General features: G+C 38.7%; 1 protein-coding gene across 1 annotated transcript in view; it reads right to left on the bottom strand.

Annotated features, from left to right (window-relative positions):
- Nucleotides 1-690: 690 nt before the first annotated feature.
- The window catches only part of phyhip (phytanoyl-CoA 2-hydroxylase interacting protein), a 22,571-nt gene continuing 1,807 nt past the window's right edge, over nucleotides 691-21,454 (bottom strand). Inside the window, exons 2-6 of the mRNA XM_081349972.1 lie at nucleotides 18,365-18,541; nucleotides 9,317-9,491; nucleotides 6,172-6,289; nucleotides 1,333-1,895; nucleotides 691-1,144 (exon numbers count right to left, since the gene is read on the bottom strand). Coding sequence (XP_081206098.1) covers nucleotides 1,361-1,895; nucleotides 6,172-6,289; nucleotides 9,317-9,491; nucleotides 18,365-18,538 — 1,002 coding nt within the window. The 5' untranslated portion in view covers nucleotides 18,539-18,541 and the 3' untranslated portion in view covers nucleotides 691-1,144; nucleotides 1,333-1,360. The remainder of the gene's footprint in view (nucleotides 1,145-1,332; nucleotides 1,896-6,171; nucleotides 6,290-9,316; nucleotides 9,492-18,364; nucleotides 18,542-21,454) is intronic.

The raw sequence follows: 21,454 nt of genomic DNA, 5'->3' as shown, positions 1-21,454 counted from the left end.
TCATGAGATTCATATTGATTACAGATGGTTCAAAACCAGGGATTAGACTCTGACACCTCAAATAACTTAATATAAAAATAAAGAGAATCACTTACATAATTCATTAGATATGATTTACACGATTAGTCTTAAAGGGTTAGCTCACCCAAAAATGAAAATGATCTTATAATTTACTCTCCCTCAAGCCATCCTATGTGTATATGACTTTCTTCTTTCAGCCAAACACAATAAGAGTTATATTAATATCCTGGCTCTTCCCAGATTTATAATGGGAGTGAATGGTGCCTGAGATTTTGAAGCCCAAAGAAACGCATCCATCCATCATAAAAATAATCCATACGACTCTAGGTGGTTAATAAAGGCCTTCTGAAGAGAAGCCATGCGTTTTTGTAAGAAAAATATCCATATTTGTAACTTTATAAACTATAATCAATGGCTTCAGGTAACGGCAGTACGTAGATCTGGCCGAAGAGTGACCCCTGACCCGACGCTTGGCTTCAGAAGGCCTTTAATAACCCCCTTGGGTCGTATGGATTACTTTTATGATGGATGGATGCACTTTTTTGGGCTTCAAAATCTCAGGTACCATTCACTCCCATTATAAATCTGCTAATGTCTGTCAAACTCTATTCACTAAAGCTGGGAAGAGTCAGGATATTAATATAACTCTTATTGTGTTTGGCTGAAAGAAGAAAGTCATATACACATAGGATGACTTGAGGGTGAGTAAATCATGGGATAATTTTCATTTTTTGGGTGAACTATTACTTTAAAGAAGTGGATTTATAGCTGAGACTGACTCATACAAGTTATCACATGGCCTCAAAAGACTTTCAATAAAAGACATGATGAGTAAAAGATGAACCCTTTTTGGGTGAGCTGTCCCTTTAAGCTCTGAGCCGTTGACTCACAGGCCTTATGGCTCGGTTTCATAACGAGTGGCGACGAGTCTATCAGACCAAGACCTCATTCAGTTCTCATTTATTCTTTCCTGTTTTTGTGAAAACCTTTGGCATGTTCCAAAACAAATCCCACAGTGTGAATGTTTGTCCGGCTTCTGATGATAATGTCCATTTCCAAATCACAGCAAGTGATGGTCCATTTCTTTCCGGTTGCACTTTATATGACAGCATGCATTCACACGCTGTAAAAAATACTTTCATTATTTGTTATCACAACTTTTTATCTTTTGTCAAATCAATTTAGATAAGGAATGTGGTTCAGATTACATCATATTTTGCGTTTCTATTGATTAAAATAAACCCTTCATTGCATTAACTAAAATTTTGAATTTCAATCAACTCAACATTTTAAGGCAACCAGGTAACTTACTTTTTTAAGTTAAACCAACAATATTTTTTTAGCGTCCCACGCTGATATTGCACACCTTACAGCTCGGGTCTTTTTTGGCGTTGGCAGTGGAGAGGCTCATGAGTTGCGGACGGCCACTGATCTGAGCCAGGATCCCGTTCTCCAGGAGCAAAGGCTCTGTGAACAACACCTCCAGAATCACATCGCTGGCGTGACAGAACACGGGAACGTCTCCGGCCGTGTACGTCAGGAAGGGATTGGCTGTTAGGTCCAGTCGTGGAAGCCGGGTCTTGCAGAAGTCGTCCCCCTCCGATCCAGCAGGGGCCAGCACCAGCACCACATAGTGGTACGCTGTGTACATGCAGTAGAAGTCAGCGAAGTAGAGGTTTGTGCTCGGGTTGAGGAGACGTTCGGCAGAGATCTGGAAGCGTAAAGGCCCGTACGGGGAGTCTTTCGGAGGGAGGCCGGTGTCGAACTCGGTGTTGCAGCTGAGGAAGACGCCGCGTAGCTTTCCGTTGATCGGCGAGCCGTGACTTCCACTGTTGTCTTTGAAAGACGGGAGCATTGCTCCTCCACACTCTGATCTACGGAGAGAGAATAATCAATAATACAACACTAAATCATAAATGTCAAAACTGAAGTCGGCATGAAATGAAAATTCACCCTTTTTTTACAGAATGCATATTGTGAACAATTTATCTGTGCGTATTAGGGGTGCAAGGGCTGCACGATTATCACCAAAATCATAATTGTCGATTATTCCTTAGAAATTGTAATTAGGATTATTTATTACGATTATCGCAATTTACATTGAAAGATGTTTTGAATAGCTTTATAACAGTGGTTCTCAACTCATTTGGCCATGGGACCCACATTTCCCCATGGTCATCAAGTCATCAACCCACTTTTTTAGGAATTATATAGGCCAAGTATAATAATTGTTTACAAAAAAATTCACTGTTGTCTTTGAAAGATGGGAGCATTGCTCCTCCACACTCTGATCTATGGAGAGAGAATAATCAATAATCCAACACTAAAGTCGGCATGAAATGAAAATTCACCCTTTCTTACACAATGCATGTTTATTGATCTTATTATCAGTGCATATTAGGGGTCACGGTACGGAAGTCATGGTTTGGTGCATACAGTCAGACAACGAATACAATCAGTCGCAGACGATCCACACTACAATCCAGAAGTGGGGGGCGTTGAAAAAGTGCAGAAGAGGAAGAAGAGACTATCCCGACGTCTCAATGTCCATACTGTCCATCCTAAAGAGTATGTGAAATTAGAAAAAATGTGTCCCAAAGCATAGTATGTTGAAGAGAGTATGCCAGAAGTCCCCGGATGTTCTACTATTTCCAAAGTGTGGATCCGTGCTCACTATAAAAGCTAATATTGCCCACAACCCATTGCGCTTTGGAGGAAGATTCAGTTCAGAACTACAAACACAAGGAAAATGCGGTATGAGTGTGGTGGTGTGGTATAAGAGAGCGAATTGAGATGCAGCACAACTATGCAAAGATATGCTTTGCAATCTCTCGACTGGTGTTTCAAATGCAGAAACACATCAATAAAACAGCTTGAGAATAATATCTCACAGAACATTTACCTCAGGCAAGTCATTTAGTGTCCACAGCATGTTAGTTCACTAGAGAAATGATTTTTTCTTTATACATGCACTATATTAGCTTATTATATTCACTTACTTTACCTGTTAATGTCTTCATTATTTTAATATATGTTAAATACATTTGTCATGAAAACAAGATATGACAGTAACTGTGTAAATGATTATATTTCAAAACATTGAATTGGAGAAGTTAATGCAAAACCTCCCTTATGTGCAGTTTACATGTTTTTTTTGTAAAAAAATACAATCTAAACAATTCATAGCAACTGAATTTAATATTTTGGGCTCTGTCGTTAATTGTAACCTTTAATATTAGTAATGTGAAAGAAAGGGCTCCCTATATATAGTTTACAGCATTAGCTGAGATATATCTTGTTATCATTAAGAAAATGTTAGTTATAATTGAATTTATTTAAAGAGACACAATTTGTTCAATAAACCACTGTTTAATAAAAAAGAAGAAAAAAGAAGCAATTTTGTGTTTAGTTTTCCACCCCCTGTTGTACAAAACCATGATTTTAAAAAACGAGGTTCTTACCGAACCATCATGTTTGTGCAGTGTTACACCCCTAGTGCATATGTTTTATTTTTTGTTCTAGTTTGTAAAAATGTCATAACTCAGTCTTCCAGTGAGACGACAGACTTCTCTCAGGTGACGTATGCTGAACTATGGAAGCTTGTCTCCGCCACAGAATAAAAAAGAAAAAAGGTAATTGCGACTTTTTATCTCACAATTCTGAAAAATAAAGTCAGAATTGCGTGATATAAAGTTGCAATTATCTTTTAAAATGTTTTATTCTGTGGCAGAAACAAGCTTCCATACTGAACTCCAATCATCTAGTCTGCTTAAACTGTGACTGTCTAATCCACTGCATTCAGATCTGCCTCCGTTCAGTCAACCGTTGCACAGAACACACTCCCCGCTGCCTTTTTTTTGTTAATAATTCCTTTCAATCGGATGTTCATCATAATATGGAAGAAAATATCTGCCGCTACTTCAATTTCATCACACATTTGCAACCCATTTTACTCTCAAAATGTGATGTATTCAGTAAAACAGGATATTCAATGTGAAAAAAATAAGGGCCAAAAATTATAATAATGATAACTATATTAGCGTTCACACCAATGGACGATAATGTTCTGTTTATTAGAAGCACTCGCTGAAGTTTTGTCGTCTGTAGTTTTAATGAAAGCTTTCAAGAATGGAGGGACCAAATATAAAACTTTGTACATCTAAAAATCTAGATATAGCATCTACCAGCAAGTGCTAACAGGGCCATGCTAACTAGCTAGACCTTATGGGCCCGATCATACACCCGGTCCACTGTAGCGGCAGACGCGGCGCAAGTGTGTTTTGCTAGTTTCAGCCCGACGCAGTTTTCATTTTCACGTCCTGCGCCACATTGTTTAAATAGAAAATGCATTTGCACCCATCTGTGCGCTCATGTGCTGCTGGTCTGAAAACGAGGTGTGTGTTCTGGCGCATTGTTGGGGCGTTGCTGTTTTGAGGAACTGAAATAGACTGTGCCATTGACCAACTGAAACCTGCTCTAAAGTCAATGGAGCAGTATTTCTTTGTTATTTAAAGAGCGCATTAGTAATGTGAGCCTATAGGCGGGTCCACAACACGCGTACACTCGCGTGCTTATCACACACACACACACACACACACACACACACACAAACTCTGCTTATTACACGCACAGGGACGCGCAGCAGCACACAGACATGCCAAATATAAAAAATAAAATGATTACAATGTAAAAGATTATTATTGTTTACATAAAGATATGGTGGAATCTGGCTTGTCCTGTAGATGGTCTGCTTGAGCTTTAACCTCACACACACACACACAGCTTTATCCTCGCGCACGAGCAGATCTGTTTCCTCTCTGGAGACGCGTTCAGTCTTTTCACTATCAAATTCCACCATATAAATAGCAAATCCGCCATGGCACGAGCGCAACTGGCTTTTAAAAGGAATGGGAGAAGAGACTCTGATTGGTTTATTCAACATAAAGCCCAAAACACACCCATTACTCATTAAGGGCGTTTTCACACCTGAAAGTCCGAACCAAAGGTCATGTTCTGATACATTTTATACATTCTGTTAGTTTTGGTTTGGTTTCACATTGCAATTATGCGAGCGCACTAAAGAACTTTACATGACACACTTGCGTCCTGTCGTCATCATCTCTGTGGGCTGCATCTTGACATTGATTGGTTTGTGAACGGATGTGCGTCTGAAGTCAGCGTGTTGTCAGTTCGGCGGGTAACTTTGACAAGAATGAATGAACAGACGCATATCGTTGCCGCTGCACTGATATTATTACAGCACTACGACCTGCAGCATCGACTATACTCGAGGCTAGTTCACATTCGCCAAATGAACATTCTCGTTGTGCAAACATTTTATCGTCGCCGGCAGGACGCAGGACAAGTGTGTGTGTGTGTGTGTGTGTGTGTGTTTGTGACACGCGCGCAGCTGGAAGAAACGGGGTGGGCAGTACTGACAGATCTGCACATAGATATTCTTCTTCAGTTGTTTTGGCTACGCAGGAACCACCGGAACCTCCAGTAAACGGTCTGAAAGTCCAAACCATACAGAAAATGCGTTCACACTAGAAACAAACCTTTGTTCAGTTTGATCCGGACCGAGACTACCTCTTTTCGTCGGACCAAATTTGGTCTGTTTGGTGCAGACCGTAGTCCGGGGGAGGATTCACACCTGTAATTTTGATTCGGACCAAAATGAAAAGTCCGAAAATCTGGACCAAACAAGGCAGGTGTGAAAAGGCCCTAAGAGAATAGAGAAAACCCTTTTAGTCCATGCGTCGGATGCGCCAACCATTTTTCCCGTCATTAAACTAGCAAAAGTGGATTCAGACACGACCTAAGTGCAGTCCAGAATGAAGCCAGACGTGAATGTCAGTTTTAAGCAACTTTTTATCTCTTTCCCCGTCAAAATTTTCTTGGTCCCCAGAATATTTTGTTGTACGAATATCTGAACATGCAATTTGTTAAAAGAAAGAACAGACCCTCAGACCCTCACAAAACAAACAAACAAAATTAATAAAAAAAAAGCAACATTTTGAACAAAAAGCTGAGAAAATCACGTTTTTGTCAAAGACTCAAATCCCGAAGACTAGCGGCAGATCAAAAATCAATGGAGTCAGAGCTGTCAAGGGAAAGATATATGTAGAAAGCAGTATCAATGACACTAACCTCACATACTGGAAGTATTCAGGACTCTGATTGCGGTAAAACACGGAGAACCTGAGCGGCCGCCCAGCAGCGGCCTGAGCTTTATCTAACAGCTGCTGGAGATGATCCATGGCATAATCTGCACAAAACACATTAACAACCATGATTTATGAGTATAACATAAGTGCTTCTGCTGCAGTGTGTCATTTCTGTGCCTCTGGTGCAGATATAGGGTATATGCGTGTGACGTCACACCGGCCGGAGTGACTGCGGACACACTGACTGAGTGGCAAAAAGACTGAGTGGCAGCATTGGTTTTCAGCGTGAAACACACAAAACATCTAAAACGGGAAAGAGCTTTGAGATTGACTGATCAAATAGATTTGACAAGAAATCTGAGGTATATTTTTACAGACTGCCGAAAGCTACAGAACAGAGAAGCAAATGGATTGCTGCGATTCATAGAAACAACTGGATTTGCAGTTATAATTTTGTCTCATTATGCTGAATTTGGGGTAATATCATACCCTATCTAGCCTATTATATTGACAACTCATCAATTAAATATTTACCAGCGTATATTCTGCATAATTGGATGTTTTTAAATAAACACTGACAAAAAAACTATACAAGTTTAAGTGCTGGACGATATGATGAAATATATAACACTGATATAAGTGATCACCTGGATTTAGATCTGCCTATATTGTATTTATATAAAGCGTTCACAGGCAAATTTGCTTTATGTATTACCCCGGTGTTGAAATCAGGCTCATATCAATGTCAGGAAACAATTCCTGGCTGCATGTCAATATCCGTGGATCATTGGATCTTTGGTAGGTTGTAAGGAACACTATATCGAGTCCAACCTTTAGTTTAAACTGATAATAGTTTGTTCTACTCGTGTTTTCACAGTTTCCCCTATTAACTCCAGTCACTCAGCAGCTCTTCTGCCACTCAGTCCGGCTGAGGGAGTGTGATCCAGCGGGAAAGTGATGTCAATGCATACCCTCTATTACAATTGTTTCTGAACAGATTTCCCAAGCCTCCAACTGTTAGCCATTGCTTGGACAAACTTAGCCCCTCCCCCAAACTTACGCTATTGGTTGAGCCTGTTGCTGTGCTGCTCAAACAACCAGAAGCTGCTCACTGCAGAGCAAATGGGCGGAGCTTACGTGTAGCCCCTCCTCGCTAGAGCTCCAGAGAGGAGGAGCTGGTCGTCATTTGACTCTGCAGTGAGTACCACTTGAAACAAACAGACAAATGATTTGAAAGCACCACAGAGTCACAGTGTTTACTCTTTTTAAAGGGCACCTATTATGCCCCTTTTTAGAAGATGTAATATTGGTCTTGGGTGTCCCCAGAATGCATTTGTGAAGTTTCAGCACAAAATACGCCGCAGTTACTTTATTTTAACCATTTGAAAACGTCATTTTTGGGGCCTGTTTTAAAAAGAGCTGTTTTGTGTGTACCACTTTAAATGTAAATGAGCTGCATATCCCCGCCCTGCTGCTGGACCCAGATGATGAAGAGACTCCGGCACAGAGTAAACACGAATGAGATTGGACTAAACGTCTCGGAATGGTTATTTGATACCTTTCTGTACTTACAAAGTTTTAATCGCGTCCCTTTTGCCATTATGGATGTGCAACACACACACACACACGAACTGTGATAACGTTCGCGCAATTTTTTGAAACTACACACACACACACACACACACACACACTACTGTTAAGTACAAACGATTTTTTTTTATTTTTTTCTTAAGTGGAGGGAGATAGACGTTTATATAGCCTACTGTCTATGGAGATAGAGCAGACCTTAATTTATTTACATTTGTAAATGCTGCAAAAAATTGCCTACGTGACATAAAACTGTCTGACGTTGTTTGTCGAGACATCCTTTGACGACGACGACAATAAATAGCTTTAGACGCATTTGTTGTTGAACTTGCTGACATCGATTTGCTCAAAAATCCTAAAATACACTTACTTCTTCTGGAGGTGACGTTGGATCGCGAACTGTAGGCAACGATCCACACTCTAGGATTAACTTTGACCCTCGTTCACTAAACAGTCAGTCAGAAAATGAATCTCGTATTTAGGAAGTTTAAGTGGTGCCTTTTCTTCATAAATAAAATCCATCCGCTGCGTTTTCAGTGGCTCTGATGTCAGTGAAGACTAGTATGTCCATTCTTACATCCCACAGAAGAACACCTACACTTCATTACCGGCTGTCGTCGAAACATAATGGCGATGGTGTGCAGAACAGATCACCGAGGGCGGGGTCTATGCCAAAACCAGATGTCAATCAAATCACGTCGGTGCGGCTTAGCTCATTTCTACGTCACAGTGAGGGAAATCTAGAACAGGGTGTTCTGAGACAGTGCTTATGATTTATTGGATTTTTATCATTCTAGGGTGGTTTTGCTCACACACTGCCAACACACATTTATGTTCAAACACCATGTAAAAGTGAATTTTGCATAATAGGTGCCCTTTAAGATCCTAGTATCTTTACAGTTGTCTCTGATGAAAGCCTTGTAACACTGAAAACATTACACACATTTAAAGGTGCTGTATGTAAGAATGACAGCTAGTGGCTGAAATAGGTACTGCAGTCCGAATTCAAAATATTGGAGATCGTTGTTTCCCCCTCCTCCTAAAAGACGCGGGTTACCAGTTTGAGGACACGCAACAGGAACGAGCGCAATTGACAACGAAAGCTGAGGAGACTTACACACTGTAGGTTAATGAGTTGATTTATCCACATTTTAATATGCTCTCGTTCATAGAGATTTTTAGATGGATATCGAGGCTTTTTAGGTTGTGTAGAATCTGCCATCTCTGACCAGTTTGTTTGCCTGTTTCCACGGCTGCGATACACTGTGTTTCCCGCCAACTGGCATCCCGAGGTGTCAAAATACTATTGGCTGAACTGGCAGTGGGCGGAGTCACACAGACAAAAACAAAAAACAACTGACAACACGGAATGTGTAAAATAATAAGTAAAATAACTGGCTGTAGAAGTGTTTTCAGAGAAACGAGTACATGAACTTAGCATGTTTAATATATGCGAACATATTATGGTATTTTTATGCTTTAGTAGAGTAAAAAAGTTACATACAGCACCTTTAAACATCAGTTAGCCCGTCTCTGCTTACCCCCGGTGCAGAACTCCACCACTTGGCTCCACTCAGACACTTGATAGTCTCCGTCAGGCTGTCTGATGGCGGTCTGCACTGCCACACAATACTCCGTCCGAGGGCTCAGGAACCAGTGGCCTCTCACAGACATCGGCAAAGGTCCTGCTTTAGCCACAAGCTTGGTGGGAACATCCTGAAAAGACAAACACCAGAGGGCGCCGTCAGATTTCTTAGCCTACGGAGTTCTGCTGTTTGTTCTGCTCTCAAGAGAAGAATAACCAACCATGGGTTTTCAAGAGTCGACTGTTTTTGTTTGTTCGACCCCTGCAGCCTTAAATTCACCATGAAATCAAAATTGGGGGGGGGGGGTAATAATTTTGTTACAATTTTAAGTAAAGTAATAATTAAAGCTGCAGTCCGTAGTTTTTCCTCTTTGTCGCCATCTCTGTTCGAAATCTGCAATTGCAGTTATTCGTGGAATTATCAACTTTATGTGTGTTGTGCCTCGGCACGGCACAGCGCGGACGAAACCAATGTTTTAAGGAGGATGTGCGGCTGTCAGTCGCTGCGCCGGTGTGGATACTGGCATTCGCAATCACATATTCAACTTTTTGAAGTATGACCAACATAAGAATTTTCACTGGAATATGTCATCTGAACAAGTGAGTAACATCCAATATTTGTCCTTGTTTTCGCATGGGCCGGTTGAGGTCTCTTTTTTACTGTAGCCACTCCGAAGTCTTTCAACGTGTGAATCTCCAGTTGTCACTGGCGATTGTCGTTTGAACCTTTCTGGACCCGCCATCAAATTGATAAGTTTAATTATATCAAGTGCTTTGAGAAAAGGCTATAAATCTCCACCTCCACCATCCTCACACTCATAGTCTACTAGCCGAGACTCCTTCTTTATGTGGACAGATGTGACGTAATGACGCAAAGACATGCTCGAATTTCCCGCGGAAATCCACCAGTACCACATTATTACAAGCTTACCGTTCTGAATCGAGCTACGGCAAGCAGAGAGTTTTGAACACCGGCTGGTTATGTACTTGCTCAAAAAAATTATTTTGAATAATTTTTAACCCAAAAAAGTTACAGACTGCAGCTTTAAGTAATTTTTTTTTATTATTATAATTAATTAAAAATCTGATTTATTTATTTATTTTTATTTATAAATTGATGTGCCCTCATAAATATTTTAATCAGAAGATCTTCCCCTCCGCCCCGCCCACATTTGTTCTTGTTTAAGAAGCCGGATAGGGAGAAAAGGCTATCGCAACTTCCATTTCATGTCGAATTTAACATTACATATTACGGATATACCAGATGCAGAAAACTACAGTGAAAAATATTTCACTAAGAAATTACTAGTAAATTTCACAAATAGTTACAAAGAAATGGCAAGTAACACACTGAATTGAACATGAAATATAATAGAAAGATTGAAATAGTATTTTCTTGTAAAACATACTCCAATAGTCTTTGTTTTACATATAATTTTTTACAGTGTAGCACAAAATTACTATAACATTATGGCATTATATAAACATGTAGACTGTATACATAATTATTTTAAGCGCATTTTTCCAATTCCAAACCATATCGATGTAAATAATTACATTACACAACTTTAGCTCAGACTTTTTTAGCCACAATTTACAGTCTAGAGCCAGTGTGCAGATTTGAGCTGACAGAGCTCAAATTTTTTCATCTTCAGATTATGATTCAATCCAGCCAGAGAAGGTCAAACATGTTGGATATTTAAAACATATATGGGCCTTATTTTAACGATCTGAAACGCAAGTATCAAGCGCGAAACGCAAGTAACTTTGTGGGCGGATCTCGGGCGCTGTTGCTATTATACCGGCGGGATAAATGACTCTTGCGCCCGACGCAAATCTAAGGCTATGTTTACACGGAAACGATCTGAAGAGAAAACGCAAAAGTGGCGTTGCGTTATCACTTTTTATTCTGCATTTCACGAGTTCACACGTACATGGAATCTGATGTAGTATTTATGCGTATTTGGCTTGCTGTCCAGGGGAGGGCTCCGAGCTCGGAATTTGGCCCGAACCCAGAGTACTCCCCCCTTATACTGGGGTAGACCCAGCCGAGTGTGAGGTGATGGGGTGGTGGAGGGATGCTGAGAAACTTGTCGTGAGACAGAAGGTGAGGAAAGGCTTTATTTATACCAGCTTCCTCTTGTGCTGATTGGTTGATTACCTGAACGTGCTCCTCCCGAACTTTGTTACATGAAACTTCATTTAGACGAGCGTTATGGGGGGGGGGGGGGATCTGCATGCATCTGGTGACGCAAAAGTGTGTGAAATTCGATGTAGTATGCACTCCAGGCGGCTAGGTGGCAATGTGAAGCACTGCCACACAACAACACGAAGTCCACGCGCCTGCATACAACCTTCACTGTCTAGCAGACTTTTGCGTTTTTACCATTTAGACTGGAACGCGACGGTGGAGCATTTTTAAGATTTCCACTCTGGAGGGTGGTTTCACTTTTTTGCGTTTTTAAGCCCCCAAAACGTCGTCGCCGTCTAAACGAAAGGCACATCTGATAAAATATTTTTACGTTTTCATCCGCGAGCGTTCTCGTGTAAACGGGGCCTAAAATGGGTTGGTCTGAAGTAGCTTCATTATTCATAGGTGTGGTTTGGGCGTAACGTGAAATAAACCCATCAGAGCGTCATCTCACATTCCCTTTAAGAGCAGGCGTGCTTGTTCCATGGCGGATTGCTATTATAATGGCGGATTTGCCAGGAGCGGTTCACAGCCGAGGAGACCGATGTTCTCGTCAGGGCCGTAAAACACAGAGAAGTGACACTGGGGATGGAGAAACCCACCCAAATTAGCTTCGGTTAAACAGGCGTATAATAATTTGGGTAAATGTGTAAGCTAGATTTATGCCTATTTTTTCACATCTTCATAGACAGAACAATGATTTCCCTCGTGTGGAATATTTTTCCTTGTAATAATGTATGTATATATTCTAAAAATGAAAACTGCTGCGTCTGTGTGTAGATGAGAGAAGGAAAGTGTATGCGCGTTGTGCACACGCTACATTATGGACAAGCATGCGCCCTTAAAATAGCATTTAAATAACATGCGCAACGCGCCCCTGACTTTAGACTAGGTTTTTCCTGGTCAGTGGCGGAATTGTTTTCTGAAACTGCAAAATAGCACCAGGGAACGTTTGCGCTGGAACACGCCTCCTCTTTTCACTGAACCGTCCCCGGGAGCGCAAGTTCATTCCCTAATTTACCGTTGGCGTCTGTGGAGGGAAAAGTCCGCTGTGCGTCGGGTGCAAAATAGGAATGATACATGCGTTGTGTACAAAGTCAATTGCGCTGAGTGCAAGATAGGACCTATTTATTTCACTTGTCATTTGTTTCATAGCAACAAGGCGCATGTTTCTGCGTGAGATTGTTGTGTTCGGGATGATGTTTTAAATCTGCTCAGTCAGCTGGGTTAAAAAAAGCGTGTTGAAAAGAAAAGGTGCAAAACGGCTTGTCAAGAGTGAATTGTGAAGGAAGCCTCAAGCCTCCTGAGCCAGCAGAACTGTAACTTACCCAGAGCGGGTGTCAAGAGACTGAAACACGACTCTGAAACACAAGCTGAAACATCAATATTGGACAAGAAATACTTCAAGAAATATTTTTATGGACAATTGGTGATGGGACTATGACTGGATCATTAATGGACACACGGGGTCAGTCACTAGCAAGTCAGCTTATTATTGATTAACTAGTTACAGTGTTGTTATTGTTATCTAAAACCAAAAAATATGTTTTGTTCATTGAAATAAAGCTGAAATAAAAGTAAATATAAATATTAGAAAACTCGAAAGCTGTAAGTTGAAGTACTAAAATTGCTAAAACTGAAATAAAAATAACTGAAAGCTAAATAGAAATATTTAAGGTACACTTTTTGTTCAAAATTAAAAAAATAAATAATGAGACATTACATCATTAATCCTTCTTTCTAAATGTGTTTTTGTCTTACTCTGATTCACCATGGTGTGTGTGTACATATTTTAGAGCTTTTGGGATGGTTTTCACGTATATATGTCATTCGCCCGTGTGTGTGTGTACATATTTAAGAGTCATTTGTTTATAAAAAAAAATAAAAAAAATTGAATCTACAGTATTGCCTAATAATTTATTTATAGTGTCGATACAAAACAAAGTTTGGTAATAAAGATACAAACTGGATGTTAAATCTGCAGATGTTATCTTCTCATCAAATTTTACAATTGCTTCACTGCTTAGACAATCATCACTTATAACATTTTATCAGGTTACCTATAAAATGAATCATGGGAAACACTAATTGTCTAAGCAGTGAAACAATAGTAAAATCTATGAGAATATAACATCTGCAGATTTAACATTGTCAGTGTTTTCTGACGACTCGGTCAAAGGTGAAAGACATTTTCAAACTTCACTAAAGCGTAACGTATTTCCTCTCACATTTAAGAGCTCTATCACAGCTAATTACACTTGTTGTGGAGGCTCGAGTTTTTGACAAGCAGAACCAATTATGAAATGCTCAGAGGGCCAATAACCATAGCAACCCCTTATGAAAGTCCTTTCCTGCCACTCGCACAGGAAATATTAGAGCCCTGGCAAAATCAGATGTAATTTCAGCAGCAGTTTATTTCTGGCGACCATCGAGTGCAAGAGATAGCAATACTCCTACATTATTGCTTTAATTTGTCAGCAAGAATTTGAAAAACTGAACACAATGAAGTTATACATTTACTTAGTTCCAGTGTTGGAGCTAACACATTACAAGTAATGTGAGTAAAGTAATCAGATTACTTTTTTGAGTAACTAGTAAAGTAACGCATTACTTTTACTCTTCCCCTGCCAGCATTTTTTATTTATTTTTAAGTTGCCACGTCAGCGTTTATGATCATTTTCACAAAAATTTCATGGCCTCAAGAATATTATCTTTTATCTGTATGAATATCTGAACATGCAATATATCAAAAGAAAGAAAAGAGCCTCTGCTTTTAAACAAAAAAAAGTTTTAAAAGTTTTCTGTTTTATTCTAGCTTCATGCATTCTTTTTTTATCGACACTTGAATGGGTAAGAGCAAGCGTGCCGCACAAGCCCTGAAAAGTCAAGCCAAAACGTCTCGATCGCCCCCTGGTGGCTGGTCCTAGTATAGGTCATAAGCCCCGCCTCCCCGTGTTATTCAACGGGACTTGAGACCAACTAAACAATTTAATTACACTTCAAATATCTTTTTTCCGAAGGTGGTTTTTTGTCATTTACTGTAGTAGTTTTATCACGCTGATGTAAATTCAAGTGTTTGTTTTTAAAATAAGTTTGTTTTTAGTTAGTTACGTGATGCTATAAAAACGGTGGTGTGACGTCATGATTGACAGCTGTGATTGACAGGTTATCTGAGCGAAGTAGTCACTGAAGCACCAACGGACATTTTTTCGGGATCTTTGGAGGACTGAGGAGATTGGAGCTTTAAATTTAATATCTAAATTTCTATAATTAATTATTTCACATCGAGAGTGAGGGCGGAGCGTTGATTTCGTGGCTTTAATTCCTGCTCACGACTGCGCAGGTCTGGTCCCGAGATCGCTACTGCGCAGACTCAGACCCCAAGATGTCAGCGCCATGTCGGGACACTGGCGGCTTTACTTCTCACCAATGTAAGAGAGCGAAGGGGCGTCGTCCATATTTTTTTACAGTCTATGGGTAAGAGGGTAAGTTTCCCAAAAAAAGCTACATTTTGAGCAAAAAGTTGAGAAAAACGCGTTTTTGTCAAAGATTACATCCAGATCGGATTCAGAAAGATGATCAAAACACAGATGGAGTAGATCGAGTCCATCAACACCCCTGAAGCTTCACAGTCCTAAAGCTCGTCCTGGGTCGGCATTTCATTCTGTAACATTAGGCAGTTTTGATTTATATGCTGTTTAATGTTGATGATCGCGTTATTTTACATATGCATATGATTACATATGTTATCCTGGTTTCTGCTTCTTCTTCACCTGTGTTTTTTGGTCCGGAGATTCAGTACTCTTTCAGAAGATGTGTAATAGCGCCCCCTACCGTATAACAGCGACAACATAGGAAATTCCATCAATGGCGTGGAAAGAGTTAAATTCACAAAAGTAGCGCAAGTTACTTTGTTTTGCCATTTATTGACAGACAGCTGCTTACTGTATGCATTACAAACTGAGAATATTACACAAACCTGCAATAATTCAATGTTAAATTACACAAATATACTTTATGTATTTAATCTCACTTTATTAACCAGTGTCTTTGCTGCACACCTTCAATGATCCAATTCAACCTCACTAATAAGCAAAAATGACTTTAGATAAACATCACATTTGTGTTTTAATGCTGAAGAGTGTTGAACTTTCTTCTGCAATCCAGAATGGGAGCACAGCTGAAAGGTTTGAGCGCATTAGCATCTCCTTCAGCCTGAGGCTTATTCATGTCACCTTTGGTTTGAAAGGGCGTTTACATGTACTAAAAATATAACTTTTGTTGTTTTTGTGTTTATTTATTTATTTATTTATTTTAAACCAGCAAGCCCAGCCGACGTAAGAAAAAGGAATGCAAAAGTAACATATTGCGTTCTATAAAAAGTAACTAAGTAATGCAATTAGTTATTTTTGAACACAATATTCTATCACATTACTTTAGAAATAACTTGGCCCAACACTGTTCAGTTCTGACTGACAGCTCAGAATCATCTAAAGCTGCAAAACAGCACAATACACTGACAATGGGAGTCTTACACGTGTGGTCTTTTTTGAATTTGTCAAGTGGACTTTGAATGCAGCTTTCAAGAAAATGATTTGAATTTTTGATAAAAGTGTTACACAATTATTTTAGATAAAATCTATGTGCAGATTTCAATCAATCAATCAATCAATCAATCAATCAATCAATCAATCAATCAATCAATCAATCAATCAATCAATCAATCAAGAGCATGATGCCCCAGATTACTAGTGTACTAAATTGCAATATCCTAATTATATATATTTACATACATACACACATATATATATATATATATATATATATATATATATATATATATATATATATATATATATAATTTTTTTTTTTTAAGGGCGGGTTGGACTATTTTAGATATTAATAGTTTTTTAAAACGCTATTGCAGATTTTCATGTACAAGTGGTGAGGACTCACCAATAAACAAACAAACAAAAAACAAACAAACAAATAAATAAAAATGTAAAACATTTTTTTAACATTTATAACATTTATGAATAGGTGTATGATGCTAAATTAGATTTTTTGCAAAGAAATATCGTAATTTTATTTATGTTTTATTGTTTTAAAGGGCTGGTTGGCCTGGGATTGAGGGACACAATTATTTTAGATTACAAAAGGTGTTTCTTTAGAACGCTGTTGCAGATTTTTATATGCAATTGTATTTATAAAAATTATAAATACACACAAATAATATATAGGTGCATAATTCCCCAAAAAGAACTAGTGTACTAAATTAGATTTCTTTGCAAAGCAATATCCTAATTGTGTGTGTTTTTCCTGTTGTTTGGTAAAGGGTGTCTGGCCTGCGATTCAGGTGTTTATCGGGAGGAAACATGTCCTGGTCATTATCCGCTCACAGCAGAGTCTGGTCAGGTTTCTCGTTCTCCTGCGTGACCATCGCAGTAACCCCTGAAGGGCCTGTCAGATGTGCTCATTACCAGCACACCTACAGCCACCCTCCTTCACACACCATCTGCCTCTCCAGTGCATGCTTTTTACATTTGTCCTTAATTTAACCTTACTCAGGCAGAAAGCACTTCAAAATAAACATGGAAATTCAAAATATGTCTTCTAACCCTTTTATTATGTTGTGGTTCAGTTTGAGTTACTGATTAACCTATGATGTTTTTCTTGATTTTTAAAAAAACCTTTTTCCCCATTCAGGGTTATGAACATGCCTGCAAATTATTGTAGAATGTACATATTAAATTACAAAACTAGGTTTGCTGGTCAATCTGACCTGGATATTTCATGGTTTATGGCAGCTGCACATACCCGAAATTAGGGTATTCACGGCTACGTTTTTACATTTGGGAGATGTTTTATCCAAAGAAAATGTGCAAGGCATTCATTTTTAATAGTTCATCATGCATGCTAATTTCACTGAGAACTGAACTTATGATCATGTTGCGAGCGCCATGCATTGTTTTACGCACACTGTTTCGTTTGCTTCTGTATTGGATATCGTACTTTTCATGTTATTGAATAAATGTTTAAGCTGCTAAAAGATCCACTTCGCCTCACCTCATCATCATCTTCATCAAAACGTGACACCAAAACTGTTTATAATAGGCCTATTCAAAGGGCCAGATTTACAGCTTGCTCCAGCGCAAACCCTCTTTTGACGTTAAATACCTACTGTCAGGATTTACTAAAGACGCAGAGATAAATTAGCGCTGAAAAGGAGTGGACAGGGTTATTTTTGATCTAATTGCATATGCATTTGAGAGTTTCCCTTTCAGACGCAAAATTAATGGGACTAAAGTATTTAAATGAAGCACGCAAGGTGATTTACTAAGGTTTGCGCTCGTCAATTTACTGGTATTTGCTCCATTATTTAAAAAGCATGTCTTAAACCAGACACGGATGTTGTTTTTCATAATGAATTGTATTAAATCTAATTAGAGTCATTTTGCCCCCCTTCATAGAAATTGCACCTAGAATGTGAACCTAATACAAGGGTTAATTAAATATTCTGGGTTCAATTGCTTGGTAAAAAATCTAATTAAAATAGTTTATTAAAAGTAATAGTTTCTATATAGTCTCAGTGTTTTTCATTCAATGAATGTCGACAGGGTCCAATGTTGTGAATCACGAGTCCTCACTATTGTGTCCTTGTTTAACACCAGATTGTTCTGAGGGGATTGTTCTTGTGACAATTCGTAATAAGTTGACCAATTCCACTGGGCCTGGTTGTGTGACAGTAAATAAGGGCTGTGAGGAAAATCTAAATGTAAGATCTAAACAGCCGAATAAGAGTATAATACTGACTCTGTGCTTGAAGCGGTTGGGCTCGCTGCCTTCTTTACGGCTCAGGTCGATGAAGTAATGCGTCAGTCGTGACGTGTCGTCAGGGGCCGTTTCCCAGGTGATCCGGAATGAGTCACAGCTCACCTCGCTGATCTGAATATTATGGGGTGTGGATAGGAGATCCGCCTCAGCCATCACCTGCGGGAAAACAACATGAAAACTGTCAAACAGGGGGGAAATTATAGTAAAAACTTCTACTTCTAAATGACAGTAAAAACTTTTTACTATAGTAAAAAAACAATCTACTGACCTTTAATTAACCTGTGACACCGATAACCCTCCCGTTACACAAAATGCTGCCTTCAGTCTATAGTTTTCCATGTTTAATAATCATTGTAGTCTTTAAATATGTGCTTGTTTAACAGTAAGGCTCTTATATCTTTAGATGTCATTATGGAGCCTTTGAAGCTAGTTTGAAATCTGTTTTTTAGGATGTAAATTATTTTATCAAAAATACTGTAAAGGCAGTAATATTGTGAAATATTATTCCAATTTAAAATAACTGTTTTCTATGTGAATATATAGTAAAATGTCATTTAATCCTGTGATCAAAGCTGAATTTTCAGCATCATTACTCCAGTCTTCAGTGTCACTTTAAGTATTAGTTTGTAGTAATTAAGGAATTTTGTCTAAAAAACTACTAGGGAATTCACAAACCTCTCTATAGAGAGCTATACAGGCATCTAGTGGTAACACCGTAAAATTACATGATTTTCTGTCTTTTCTCTCACCAGATGGCGCTAATCTGCCTTCAAAAATTGGATTTCAGAGGGATCTCTATATTGGTGTTTGATTATGATTTGACTTTTCTAACTTTAGTTAGTGTGTAATGTTGCTGTTTAAACATGCATAAACAGAGCAAAGTTACAACGCTCAAAGTTCAAAGCAAATGGAGATATGTTCTTTTAAAGAAATTGCATTTTAAGGACTACAAAGGGTTAGTGACATCACTAACCCTAAAATTTACATAAACCCCGCCCCCGGAACGCGATTTATAGATTATCAAGACAGAATATGCTAATCAATGACTAGAAGATAATGACACATAAGCTACATAAATTCATCAACTAACCATTCAGAAATGTTGTCTACATGTTGTCACTTCTTCTTGAGTCTCTCCATCTTTCTGACTTCGGTTTGAACATAAAAGGCTAAAAGTTTTCTAAATTTTCAGTGTGTGTCTGTGTGAGGTAATAGGAGCTGATTACGCGCGGGCTCTTGAAGCTCCGCCCTCGGAGCAGCAGCTCATTTGCATTTAAAGGGACAGACACAAAAACGGTGCGTTTTTGCTCACCCTCAAAAAGTGACTTTAGCATGCTATAGGCCTACAAAAATATCTGTGGGGTATTTTGAGCTAAAACTTCACATACACACTCTGGTGACATCAGAGACTTATTTTACATCTTGTGAAAAGGCATTATACCACCCGTTTAATCTAAAATACTGCATTTTTTTTGGGGGGGGGGCAAAATGGACCATAATTATGGCATAAATATGAATAAGTACCATACAGCTATCTCAAAACACAAAATAAAAAATAGTATTGAAACAAAAGTAAGTGACATTGATTTTACAGGAGGAAAACAAAGTTTCATCTTCAGGTGTCCGGTCACTTTTGACTGTGAGGAACACCAGAAGGTTAAGAGGCAATTTTTACTTGTATAACATTGAAATCTCCAATTGAACTCAACTCTGTTGCCATCCACCCTGTTACTGTTTCTGAAGACATAATTATACCCCTAATTTACATATTACAAAATATTCATTTAGCCTGAGATGGCACGATGCAGTCTATTAACACAAACACATTATAGCGGGAAACACTCTTTTCACAGAATGAGCAAGCAGCTCCAGCGTCTCAGAGGAGGGATAATAAACAAACCCTCTGCCTCCAGTGTGTGTGTATGTGTGTGTGTGAAGTGGAGTGAATGAGGCTGGGTGTTTGATTAGCTGTCATTTCCTGTCCCTGCGACCAGTGACCCTTGATTAATGCGAGTCACAGAATCTATTATCTGCCCTTGTGCTCTGAGAAAGAGCCCATAACTCTGTGTGTGGGTGTGTGTGTGTGTGTGTGTGAGAGAGTGAGAGAGTGAGAGAGAGAGAGAGCAGTGATTAACATGCACCTATCTCTCTCTCTCTCTCTCTCTCTCTCTCTCTCTCTCTCTCTCTCTCTCTCTCTCTCGTTCTCCTTTCACTACCCTCATATTTTCCCCATATCAGTTGTCCTTTGATTTTGCCCTTTCACGTTTCAGTTTTTATACTTATTAAGTGTCCAGATATGAGTCATGTAAAATGTTCACGTAAGCTAAAATGTCACAGATTTGTCCTGTTTTGTAATAAATCTTCCATATGGACAGTATGCTGAAACAGCACAATGCCAAGAGCGGACTGGCGTGAAAATGTTGGATAGCACAAATGTGTGTATGCCAGAAAATGAGAATATGTTTTAACAGCAAGAACTTCACACATGATTGCTTTGGCACACAAACATATGGCATCTCTTGTGGAAAATAATAATAATAATAATAATATACTTTAGAAGAGTATACTTAAGTGCGAACTGAATGCAGTGTTTTCGGCACTTAATTGCATGGGTTTTTTTTGCAATTATTTGAAAATGTATTGTAGTATAAATTTATATTAAATGCAATTAGTTCAACTTAAAAGTGCTTTTGACCCACTTAAGTATGTATTTTATAATTATTTCTATTGCATTTGAAATATGTGCTGCTGAAATACTGACAATCATTTGTGGTAAACTAAAATATACTTTAATGTCATTTCTATTCAAATGTGTACTCAGTTGTAATTGTAATTTAAAATGTACTTTAAATGTAATATTGAATAATATGCTACAGTTACACTTAGTTTGTACAATTACTTAGTTTGTAAGTATTACAATTCCTTAAGTGTGTTCAGAATCATAGTCGTGAAATAGGCTACTGAAAATATACGTTTAAGATTTGAAGTACACTGCAAGTGCACATTCAATACAATTAAGAGCACTTCTTTTTCAGTAGGGATGTGTGTGTGTGTGTGTGTGTGTGTGTG

The sequence above is a fragment of the Scardinius erythrophthalmus genome (assembly GCF_964197995.2).
Source record: "Scardinius erythrophthalmus genome assembly, chromosome: 20".
Classification (NCBI taxonomy): Eukaryota; Metazoa; Chordata; class Actinopteri; order Cypriniformes; family Leuciscidae; genus Scardinius; species Scardinius erythrophthalmus.
The sequence above is the reverse complement of the archived record's forward strand: the minus strand, read 5'-3'. Positions and strand labels throughout refer to the sequence as shown.